At 44.5% G+C, this 12,134-nt stretch overlaps 1 protein-coding gene across 1 annotated transcript in view; it reads right to left on the bottom strand.

Moving 5' to 3' along the window:
- Window positions 1-10,572, bottom strand: part of Sspn (sarcospan) — a 44,625-nt gene extending 34,053 nt beyond the window's left edge. The window contains 1 exon segment of the mRNA XM_038319981.1: window positions 10,329-10,572. Within this exon segment, the coding sequence (XP_038175909.1) occupies window positions 10,329-10,526 (198 nt within the window). The 5' untranslated portion in view covers window positions 10,527-10,572.
- Between the last annotated feature and the right edge of the window lie 1,562 nt (window positions 10,573-12,134).

Here is a 12,134-nt window from a genome sequence, read left to right on the forward strand (position 1 = left end):
ATAAGCCTTTGGTTTTATTTTGAACCTTCAAAACTTGTCTTAAGGTATAAATATCTCAAAATTTATAAGATAAACTTTCTGCTATGAGATAGAGTACTGTCATATAGAGTACTAATTTTAGAAATAGATTTCATCTAGCTTCCTGTACATGATTTTGGGCTTATGTCTCCAGTAACTAGGAATTAACTTTGTGTACCCCAATGTACTTAACAAATTGTGGTCCTTTACCCTATCCAAGATCTGCTGCATATGACATGTAAAATGTTTAAATTTTCTGCAGTGAACCATGGCCATTTCTAACAGCAACCTTTGAAGTCTCCAAAAGGAAGATGGGGCCCCACAACAACAATTCCACCTGGATTGTGGTAATGCCACTAAGCTGACAAACACCACCCAAATAAAAGTTTTAGAGTAAAAACTGCTCAGGACAATTTCAAGTTGGTTAGCTAAGATAGTCCAGTCTTGTAGACTACTCAAGCCAGGACTTCAGACAAGTCCTACACTTGCCTATTACACAGAAACTGAAGAAGAAATGATACAACTATCTCTCCCAGGAGCTGACCATCATCTTAATTTTCTCAGGGTGTCCTAGAGATGCCATCATCCCTAAACAACAGGAAGCAACCCAAAGAACACAAAGCACACATTCCCAGTAGGCGGAGGGGTGGTTTTGGTCATTCAATGGGCTATCGATATTTGTCATTGTGTAGGGGGTTGGTTACATGTAATGATTGATCATGGTCAAGAAAATGCTGAGCAAAAGAGATTAGACTCAGGTATCTCATACTTAAAAGAAAAATGGGGGCTATAGGAATAATAGGATAAAGGGGTAGATTACCGAATCCACTTTTAAACTTAAAAAAGCAACTATTAATCTTAAATATTTTATATTGGTATGGATTTTGTATATTGACACAAAACTTAAGTTTATTTTTGTTAATACACACAAACACTCTTGTTTAAGGTATTATATCTATGCAGCTCACTTAACAATGTAATATATATTTTTAGTCCTTGAAAGTTATTATTACAATCTATTTAGGATAATAAAGAAATGCAGGTTACTAGTTAGCCACCTATAACAATCAAACTTGTAGTCAGATTAGGTATATTTTCAAAATCAAACAGCTATATTTTAGATAGACAGGTCATCTCCAAACACTTCAGAGATCTATTGAATATGTCATTTAAGATGTTTTTTTTTTAGTAACATAAGGCTTTTCATGACAATGAAATACGTCTTCTCCTGGCAGTACCAATTTACCTTAGGGAAGATGATGGGCAATGAAGAAACTCCATATGGAGTTTGCTTTCTTTGTTGCCAAATTTGTCCTTGTCTTGACAGCTGACAGTATACTGTCCAAATAGAACAAGCTAAACACACACACAAAAAAACTGACTGCCAAACTTTGCCAAGACAAGGTAGGACAGGCCTTTAAAATTTCTGCTTCACAGAAAAGTCTGTCAGACAAAGCCTGTAGGCTGAAGATAAATGTCATAATCTTATGGAGAACCTCAAGTGACTCTCCAGGCAGCCAGCTGCTTTTGTCATTTCTATATTTTTGGAAGTTGTTTGCTCTGCACTTCCTGTTTACTCAGGTAATCTTATATCCTTCACAAGTCTCTGAAGAAGTTGAAGACTAGATAATTATATTTATAGTTTTCCTTGCTACCAAATTCAGAAAAAAAACTCATGAAAGAGGTATAAAGTATTTAAGGTTGATATACATAAAAGAATAGCGTGGGTGGTAATACAAGTTAGGATAGGAAGTGAATTAAGTGCAAAACTTGGAACTCACTAAGATAGGTTAGATAATGGAGTATTTTCTCTGAATTTGCCAAATCCAAATGTACTGGACACTGTAAATGTAATTGTTACCTGATAATTTTTCTTATTGTATATAGTTCTTTTGTTTCAGAGTTAAAACCCTCCTTTTTATTTAGACAAAGGGGGGGGGATGTTGTATAATATTTTGATTGCATTCTGACACTCCCAAGACTGATATTAAAGGTTTTTTTTAATCAGAGGTCAGAACTAGCTACTAGTTGACCAAAATTAATCATAGAGGTTTTGGAGGACTGAGGACAAACAGACACAAGAATTAGTAGGGCAGCGCTAGAGATCTTGATCCTTTTGGATGGAGGAACAAAAGAGATAGGAGGTCACTGGTTGCTTCTTTGATGCTTCTCTGATCAAACAGGTTCTTACCCTAATATCTGACTCTTAAGTTTTTACTGATAAAGAATAATTAGAAAAATGCATCAAACAAGTTCAAGAACAGCCAAGCTTTGGCAGCAAATGTGGAAAACAGAAAGCTGGTGAAGATGCAGTGGAACAAAGGGGCCACGTTCCAGCCCCAGCAAACAGCAGAAGTTGGCAGCTTCAGCCACAGGGTTGCGAATATTAAGGATAGAAGAAATGGGTTAAGGAAGTTGCCTCTTCACCGACGGAATACCCCTGAGGCCAGACATGTACTAGGGATGGCTCTGAATGAAGGCTTAGAGAGGCCATTGTGCGAAGATGTGAAGTTGAAGTCTGGATTGCCTTGAAGTATCCAAGATGTTAGAGATCCCAGAGTCATGGGACACCTGCTGAGAAGAGCTGCTAACTGGGAGTGGAACCAGCCCAAAAGATTAGTCAATAAAGCTGAATTAAGATCTCTAACTCTCAGATTTTGAGATCTGAAGAGCTATTCAATATAGAGTTTGAAGTTTGCCCAGCTGGGTTTGGTCTTGCTTTGGTTCAGTATTTCCTCATTATGCTCCCTTCCGTGTGTTTTGGAATGGTAACTTTGTGATCTGCCTTTTGACTTTTAAAGGGGGATACACTTAAGAGATTGCTGTGTCTCAGAAAAGACTTTGGACTTTGTAACAACTTTGACACTGTTAGAGAAGACTGGAACTTTTGAAGTTGGACTGAATGCATTTTGTTTGCATTATAATATGACTATAAGTATTTGGGGGCCCCCAAAGGGAGTGGCACTATTAGGAGGTGTGACCTTGTTGAAGGAAGAGTGTCACTGTGAGGGTAGGCTTTGAGATCTCTTGCTCAAACTTCTCTCAGTGTGACAGTCAGTTGACTTCCTGTTGCCTCTGAGTCAAGATGTAGACCTCTCACCTCCAGCACCATGTCTGCCTGCACACTGCCATGCTCCCTGTCATGAGGACAATGGAGTGAACCTCTGAAGCTGTGAGTGAGCAAACTCAATTAAATGTTTCCTTTATAAGAGTTGCTGTGGTCATAGCAACTCATAGCAATAAAAACCTACGACACACATATATGTAATATATACATATATATTTATGTGTGTGTGTGCATATAACAATTAAAGAGAAAGAGACCAGTAATTTGAGGGAGGAATTAGAGGAAGGAAAGGGAATGTAGTAAATGATGTAATCATTTTTTTAAAAAGCAACCTCTTCCAAATGTTTCCCTAAGGCATGAGTATGCACATGTGTGCGTGCGTGCACTCGCGCGCGCGCACACACACACACACACACACACACACTGTATTTTGGCTTTCATCAACTGAGAATTTTCGCTCACTGTTCTAGGAATCTCTAAGGCCTTCAGCAAGTCACTAGGAAACTCTAAGGCCTTCAGCAATTCGACAAGGAACCTGCTTACAAGTCACTGAACAAAAGCGTCGCTCTCTTTAGGTACAGTGACACTGGCCTATAATTCCAGAAGTGGGGAGAGAAAAGTAGTTAGATCAGAAGTTCAAGGTCAACCCGGGATACATGAAACCCTGTCTCAAAAACAAAACAGCATGCCCAGCGAGATGGTTCAAAAGCTAAACTTGCTACAACCAACCCTGAGTTTGGTTTGTAGGGTTCACATGGTGGGAGGAAAGAACTAAGTCCCCAAAGCCCCAAAGCTGTCCTCTGACATCCACACACGTGCCATGGCATGTACACACACACACCACACACACACACACACACACACGCACACACACACACACACACACTGTGAAAACTAGGGAAATACGGTAAAATAAAAAACCCATGGTATCCTGAGACCCCTTCCAACCCCATACAGCTCCACATTCTGACTAGTTTTTGTGACTGGCATTTCAGACTGATATGGACTAGGGCTCCCCAGATGGGACTGCATCTACCTAGTTCGTGTCCAGTGACTGAGTTTTAATCTTGTCCTGGAGTTGCATCAAGATTTGCAGGCTGGAGTCTTTAGCATGGTCTGCACACGTCCTTTTAATGCTGATGTCTTATCTCGGAGCACAGCAACACAAGCCAGCCAACCAGACAGCGATCTTAACAGAAATGGCAAGGATGGCTCTGGGAGTCCAGACATTTCCTCACAGCAAGCGAGAAGTGAGCAGCGTATCAGAAATCTGTGGGTGCTGAGACTGAAAATTACAGATTTACCCGTTGCTTCCCTCGCAGGGGACTTATGGCCACCACCAGCCAACTCCGGCACATTCAGCCCCAGAGGTCATTTATTGTAGCCATGGAAAAGCAAACTAAGCCAAGTGAATTCATCTACTCTGTGGTTGTTATTGTGGTTGTTATTACTACTTAGTTATTATTTTAAGATTTACTTTATTATTTTGTGAGTGTGTATGCAAATGTCCATGCAGGTACCTGCGGAGGCCACAAGAGGGCATCAGATCCCTTGGAGCTGCAGTGACAGGAAGTTGTTAACTACCTGACCTGGGTGCTGAGAACCAAACTCTGGTCCTCTAAACGATTAGCAAGCCACAAACCACTTTGAAACATCTTGGAAATCATGTGTTAGTGTTCTGAACATTCCAGGAGCTCAGAGACGCAGGCAGCAATAACAACATATTATTCTTACTTTAGAGTCCTCTTAAATGCTATAGCTAAAATTTCTCTCACTTCAGTATGCAGTTCTATTACTTTAAAGTGGGGATATATAAGTTCAGACAGAAACTGTGGATAACAGCAAGCTTGAGAGAAATAGATTTCAGTGCGATAAATTATGTTTAGGGGACACACTGCAGCTTAGTGGGTAGGGGGTTAAATCATATATTACTTCCCTTTTCTTTCAGTTAGACCCCCCCAAAGTTTATGCACTAGAATTACTCTTGCAAAAACATCAGAGACTCAGGTGACTCACGTTGACATCTCAAAGATGTATCCAGACACTCTTCTGGGTAAACTTCTGAGTGGAATATATCTGAAGTGAAAGATTTTTTAAATATATCAGAAATGGCAGCATTTCCTCATTAACTGAAGGACGCATCTTTAGGTCCTTAGCACCCTCCCACTGTTGGAGGAAGCCTCTTGTTTGCCCCTGTCACCCGGAACGGAAATAATCACACAGAAACTGTATTAATTAAATCACTGTTTGGACCATTAGCTCTAGCTTCTTATTGTCTAACTCTTACATCTTAATTTAACCCATTTCTATAATTCTGTATATCACCACGAGGTCGTGGCCTACCAGCAAAGTTTTAGCCCATTTGTCTCTTGTGGATTTTGTTCTGTCCTAACCTTCCTCTTCTACCCTGAAGTTCTTAAATATTCCATGCTATTTTCATATACTCATTAAAATTTTTATATTTGATGTGAGAATTTCACATGGCTATCAAGTTATTTTCTTACTATTCATCTGTTATGTGTGCTCCGTGGGGATTGGTTGGATGAGCCCTGTACTCATTATTCCTGCGTTCTAACAACCCTGTGCTGACAGTCACGTAATAAAACCTGTCACCCAGTGGTACCCAAGGTGTTGTACCGGGTTTGGGAACACATATTAAAGTCCTAGTATGAAAAATAATAAATTATTACACAGTGTGTTTCTAAAAATATTATTCCAGATTTAATTTTTCAAATCTCAGAACTCCTGTGTGGAAAGTGACAGTCCCCTTGGCTTCCTAACTTTATGAAAGCCAGCACCAAACCTGTGCCCTTCCGGCCGGTCTTCGTGATGGTGGAGCTCCTTAGCTACACCGTGCATCTAGCTTCCTCTAGTTGTGAACTGTAAACAATAACTACACCTCAGCCTGACTTTCTACGTGTTCTAGATCCGCTTGCAAATTTCACGGTAAATCCTCACCGAGCCCCCATTCTGACAATTCTCTCTTAAGAACGGCCATCCATGGGTTTCTCTTTCATTATGTCAAGTCCTAAGCCAATCTGAAACATCCAAATGCATTTCTAATCCCCCAGAGAAATCTAAAATTGAAACATTGAAATTAGAAATATTGAAATCTTTGTGTGTATGTGCGCCTATATTTTGAGATAGGATATCACTCTGCTGTCTAGATTGGCCTGAAACTTGCAATCCTCCTGCATCAGCCTCTAGAGTGCTGGGATAACTTCCATGCACCATTATTCCTGGCATTGTTCAGGAAATAGCCAACAGGATTTCTCATCATTCCCATTCATTCGATGGGTTTCGTGACGGCCGTTGAATACAGGAAACACAATTCCCTTTCTTTTAAGCTTTTGCCTTAAATTTTGACAGGACTAATATGACTTGTATCTCAGAGTTTGGATTCTAGTGGACATGATGTGGGGACGATGGAGGGAGAGGCCTAGCAGCTTAGGAACATAGCAGTAGGCAGGGAGTGGCTGCACCCGCCTGCAATTCCAGCATTCAGGAGGCAGAGGCAGGAAGATGAGAGGAAGTTCTCATCCGCCTCGCCTACTTGGTGAGTAGAGATGAGCTGGTACTAGAGACCAGAACATCACAATGTCCTCAGGGGAGGGGAGATGTGGGAACAGGCGCTGAAATTGACTTTAGGGCAGAGATGCCAACAAAAATAAACCACCGCTGGGGACTCCAAGTAGAGATGGGTGTGGGGTACATTTCTAATGGGCGCTATTCATTACTGTCAGATGTGATGAGGGGCCAGTCCATCAGCAACTGGAGATGTCCCCCAGCTGTGGGAATGCCATCTTAGATGCAGGCAGATGCCCCTAACACATGTTACTGAACAGAGAAGAATAAACCCAAGTTTAAACACATAAGACATCTCAATCAGAACTGCGCTTGCTCAATTCCCACAGTACTGGATTCCTTCACTGGCATAAGGAGAAATGAAATGGCTTGGGCATGTGGGACGTGGAGGTAGAAAGATCAGGAATTCAAGGCTAGCTACAAAAAGTTGGCTAAGTCAAGTCCCCACATGAGACCCTGTCTTGAAGACCAAACATAAAATTAAAACCTAGATCGGTAATCTGATTCAAACAGTAAATAAAGAAAGAATGTGCAGGCACAGAGGACCACCGTCGCTCTCCTGGGGGCTCTGCCCACAACCCCATTTGTCCTCAGAGATACCGCCTCTCTTCTCATTATCATTGGTGATTTATAACCTCTGCCACCTACAAAGGACTCTGAGGTGTGTCACAGCCCCAACCGCAGCCACATTCAATGTCTTCCTCGCCTATACGGAAATCTTTGGTAACTCAAAAGCGGAGTCACAGTGGTCCCCCACCACCTTACACACCTGAAATTTCCAAGCATAAATCACCCAAGGCCCCTTTAGTACAAGGTCACGGAACAAGTCACACAGGCCCTGGCCAAAGAGAAGAAGCCCCCTGTGTGGGCTCACCCAGGTATCCGAGCTGTACGAAGGAAATGCCATCACCCAGACCTCAAGGTAACAGGACAGCAGAGTCTGAAAACCGAAGCCAATCCTTATGCCAAGAGACTGCTTGGATAAACAAAAATATGAAGCACACACAGCTGTGGACAGTGTGGGAACCTCCGCCTGCATTCCGGAAGTGGGTGTGGCTCTCTTCGGCCAGGAGTTTGGTACGGAGCCTCTGCACAGGGCAACTTTTAAGGACCTCCTAGGCTAGACCAGACTACAACCACTCTGCATCCTCAACAGAAAAAGACCCCAGGGGGATGGACCTTGATGAGCATCACCAGCAGGGTCTGTTCCCCAAACCTAAAGCATGGTGGGTCAGTCATCCTGTTAGCTATGGGCTGGCACTGTGCTGGGGGCTGCTTCCTGTGTATTGATCTCCTCAGGGTGACCCTAAGGGGTAGGACTTACTATATTAGTAATAAAGAAGCAGAAACCAGGGCTGGGGAGACGGCTGATGCACAAACGTGTGGACCTGAGTCAGAACCCCAGCGCCCACATAAAGAGCTAGGTGTGGCTACAGGTGTCTGTGACCTCATCAAGGCAGCATCAGAGATGGGGAGATCGGGGGTGGGGTGCTCCTTGGCCAGCTAATCTAGCCAAGTTGGTAGGTTTTGGGGGTCAGTGAGAGACATTGCCTCAAAAACAGGGTTGGGGCATGATTGAAGAAGACATCACAGCATTGCCCCTCTGACCTCCACAGGTATACATACATACATACAGACAGACAGACATGTATATGTGTGTGTGTGCGTGCGTGCCCTCCTAGACACATATGTGTGCATACATGGACACAGACAGACAGACAGAAACATGACCCCAAGCCCCCAAAATTGAAGCCTAGAGACATTAACTAACTTACGCACAGTTATTCAGCAAATAATGTTAGAGCCGGGACTCCCCACCTGGTGTGGTGTTTACACACCTGCCCTTCACCATCTGCCTCCTGCCTCTCCCTTCCTGGCAGCCTGGAAGCCCTGAGACCAACCACCCACTGTGGTCAAGCAAGCACAGGGTCCCTGTGTCTGGGAGACAGTGACACACTGCCCACAGCCCTCATCCTGCTGAGATGAGACGTGCCCCCCACCTGGTGTCTCAGAGGCTCCCTCAGTAGGCTGGGGACATCTGTGTTGGATGCACACACTACTCTACCCAGATTCTCTGTGGAAGGGAAACTCAAGCAGGGCCCCATGCTGTGGGGGAGCTTCAAGTGAACCCTAGGCTATGAAGAAGAAACAAGAGAAAGAGTCCCTTGCTGTGTAGAAGCATCTCTGCGCCACACCCAGGAAGCCATTAGGCAAACCTCACAGGAGCTTTGGATTCCCCAGGTTTCAGGATTTCTGTATCATGCCTTGAACATTAAAACATGGTTTTGTCTCTTCTCATCATTTCTTTGGAACTGGTCTTGAAGATGAGATAAAAGTCAGTTCTCAAAACCAGTTTCATCCCTGACCCTTTCATTTGTCTAACCTTCAAGGACAGATATCTTCCCCCCACACCCAGAGTCTGTTGACAGCCATCGAGGCGACTAAAATATCCAGTATGTCTAAGCGAGAAGTTATTTTTAAAATCATTTGGCTTAGAAAACTCCAATCACGATAATTTCAAGGGAATTCTCGGGACACGAATTAAATGTTTTAAATTCCTCTTTAAAGATCTGTGAGCTCAAATAATCTTAATTTAAAAATATCTGCACCCATGCATATGCATCAGGTGTCTCTAAGTTCTGCACCGTACACAGCTATGTTGGGGGTTTCCTTGTGTGGTCAGCAACAGTAATGACCGTCTGAGCTGGAAGGCAGAAGGGCCAATGATGGTCTCTCCTGAGGCCGTTTTACCTTCTGGGCGTGAGGGTGTCATTTACTTGATCTTACTGGGCTTCCTCTTGTCCAAAGAGGAGTAACAATCCTCACTGTTTCACGATCAACTGAAACAACCTGTCAGAGAGTTTAGCACTGGCTTTAGATACAATGGTATTAAAATAGCAAGCCAGACTCTGACTACAGAGATGCCACCCTGGCTGTCCGAATGCTTTCAGAGCTCATGACCTTGGGCGGGGCCGGCCTGGCTTCTCTGGCTTGAGGACTGTTCCCTAAAAGCGGAGGTATGGAACAACACAAGGGTAGATCTCCAGAAGGGCGGGCACACAGTAGGTATTCAGTAAGCTGAACCTATTTTACCTTAAAGAATTCCCACATTAACTCACAGTGCTGGATGCCAATTAAGACAGTCCCTAACACATTTCTGCCATAGTCAGACACTGTGTAGGTCTGGTCTGTGCTTGCGGGTGTTCTCCGGCCCTGCCTGAGAACAAGGCATTGAAGTTTAACAAAACCAGCGTGACTCCAAGTTCAGGTTTTCCTACCCTGCTTTTCCCAAGCTGAGCTTCACTTTGTGCTACTTAGACAGACAGGCGTGGGACTGGGCAATGGGTCAAGACCCAGCCACGCAGGGTGGATCTTCAGAGTTGTCTTAGAGGCTGTGCAAAATAACCCACTGGGCCTTTCCTGCTCCAGCAGATTGAGAGCCAGGGCCCTGGGAGGAGCAAGCAGCCTCAGGCAGGAGGAGACCAGAATCCCCTGAGTCCAGCCTGGCTGCAGGGAGCCCAAGTGTGCCCACAGTCACTCTCCAAGCAGTTAGGGGTGCAGATGGGGTGGGGGAGCGCATGCAACTGGGTTAGTCTCCACTCCGCCACGCGGCTTGGCATGCCCGCTGGCGCTTAGGCAGAACAGACTCGATGCTTACAATGATCCCAGCCCAGAACGGAGTGTCTCTGACTAGCAGGGAGGGGCTGATGCTCGCCATGAGGAAGCCCAGCACGGTCACCGCGATGCCCAGAGCCAGCTGCAGCAGCGCCAGCAACAGTGGGAAGCGGCAGCCGCAGCAGGTCCGCGCCTCCTCGTCCACGCGCTCCTGCGCCCCGGGGCTCGACTTGCGCCCCATGTTCCGGTCAGTGGTGGCTGTGGTGGCTGTGCTTGGGCCGCGGCTGGGCCTGCCTGGTCGACAGCGAAGGGGTTGAGCAAATGTGGAAAACACTCTCAGGCCACCAGAGGCCGAGGGGGACCCGAGGGGGGTCGCCAACTGCCAACGCGTAGGGACCGGGTGCCTGGAATCTGTGTGATAGGAATGCCAGCCCGCTGTGCTTTTTAGTTTCCAGGACATGCAAGAAAGGTGATGAATGCTGAAACCGCTTGAGTTTAATTAATAGATCATTGGACACAAAAACGGGCTCGGCTGCACTAACAGCTGTGAAGTCATTGCCAAAAGTTAAATTATGCTTTTTTTTCCTAAATTTGTAGTTCAACTAACAAGGGAGGGAGGGAGGAGGAAGGAAGGAAGGAGCAGAGGAGGAAAAATAAAGAAAATGGAAAAGAAAAAAAGGGAAGAGGACAGAAAAAAGTAAAATATTTTTTTCTCCACTGAGTTGCTTTTTATTCCTGAGTGTGATCTCCAGGACCCACAAGTGTAAAGGGAAAACCAGAAAAGCTGAATCCCTGACCTCATTCATACACACGTGACTTACACGCTATACACATAATAATAATAATTAATAATAATAATAATAATTTAACAATGGAATAATTTTGTTCCCAGAGCGGCTGGGCTAATGGTGACACCTCCCCCATGTTTGTTTAAAAAAGCTCTTTGTCCTCATTTGTATTGGTATTGCAGCCCTGGCTGGCTGGATTCAAACTTGCTGTATGACCCTGAAATTATTATTATTTTGGTTTTTGTTTTTTTTCGAGACAGGGTTTCTCTGTAGCTTTGAAACCCATCTTGGAATTAGCTCTTGTAGACCAGGCTGGCCGTGAACTCAGAGATCTGCCTACCTCTGCCTCCTCCCAGAGTGCTGGGATTAAAAGCGTGCGCCACCATTGCCCCGAGACTGTGAATTCTTAATCCTCCTGCCTCCACTTCCCAAGCGCTGGAATTACAGGTGTGCACCACCACACCCAGCCCCTGAATTTAAAAGCTCTTATAATAGTGTCTTTGAGGCCCCCAGTGAGTCTCCACATTTTGACTACGTGTCTAGGGGTGTTGAGCACTGTAGACAGAGATGCACAGTTGCACCCAGGCAACCTTTAAGAGCTACTTTTAGCACCTTCACTGTGCTAGGGCAGGTGGCTACAGATCTGATCCCCCCAGTAGAAGGCACAGAACAGATAGGTAATCCCAATTATTCCCGTTTCTGTACGTCTTCATACAGCAGCATTCAGGACACACTACAGCATGAAACCTCTAAGAATTAGTCCCATTGGGGGCGGAGTTTAGACTTCCTTTTGTACGGTCACCTTAACATTCAGAAACTTTATTCAAGAGGAAATTATGTTTCCAAGATGTTAAGAAATAAATGGCACCTATTCCTGGGCAGGTTGAAATGGCCAAGTCTAACTTCCCACTGCCCCCTCAGGATTCCGAACTAATTACTATTTGCTGCATCCACGCGCGGTGCGGAGGTATTTAGTCAACGACATGCGACACTCACCTAACGCTTTTTCTAGACACCAGTGAGGAAAAATATGGTTCACAGATTACGTCAGTAAGTCAGAA

The sequence above is a fragment of the Arvicola amphibius genome, chromosome 2, assembly GCF_903992535.2.
Source record: "Arvicola amphibius chromosome 2, mArvAmp1.2, whole genome shotgun sequence".
NCBI classification, from domain to species: Eukaryota; Metazoa; Chordata; class Mammalia; order Rodentia; family Cricetidae; genus Arvicola; species Arvicola amphibius.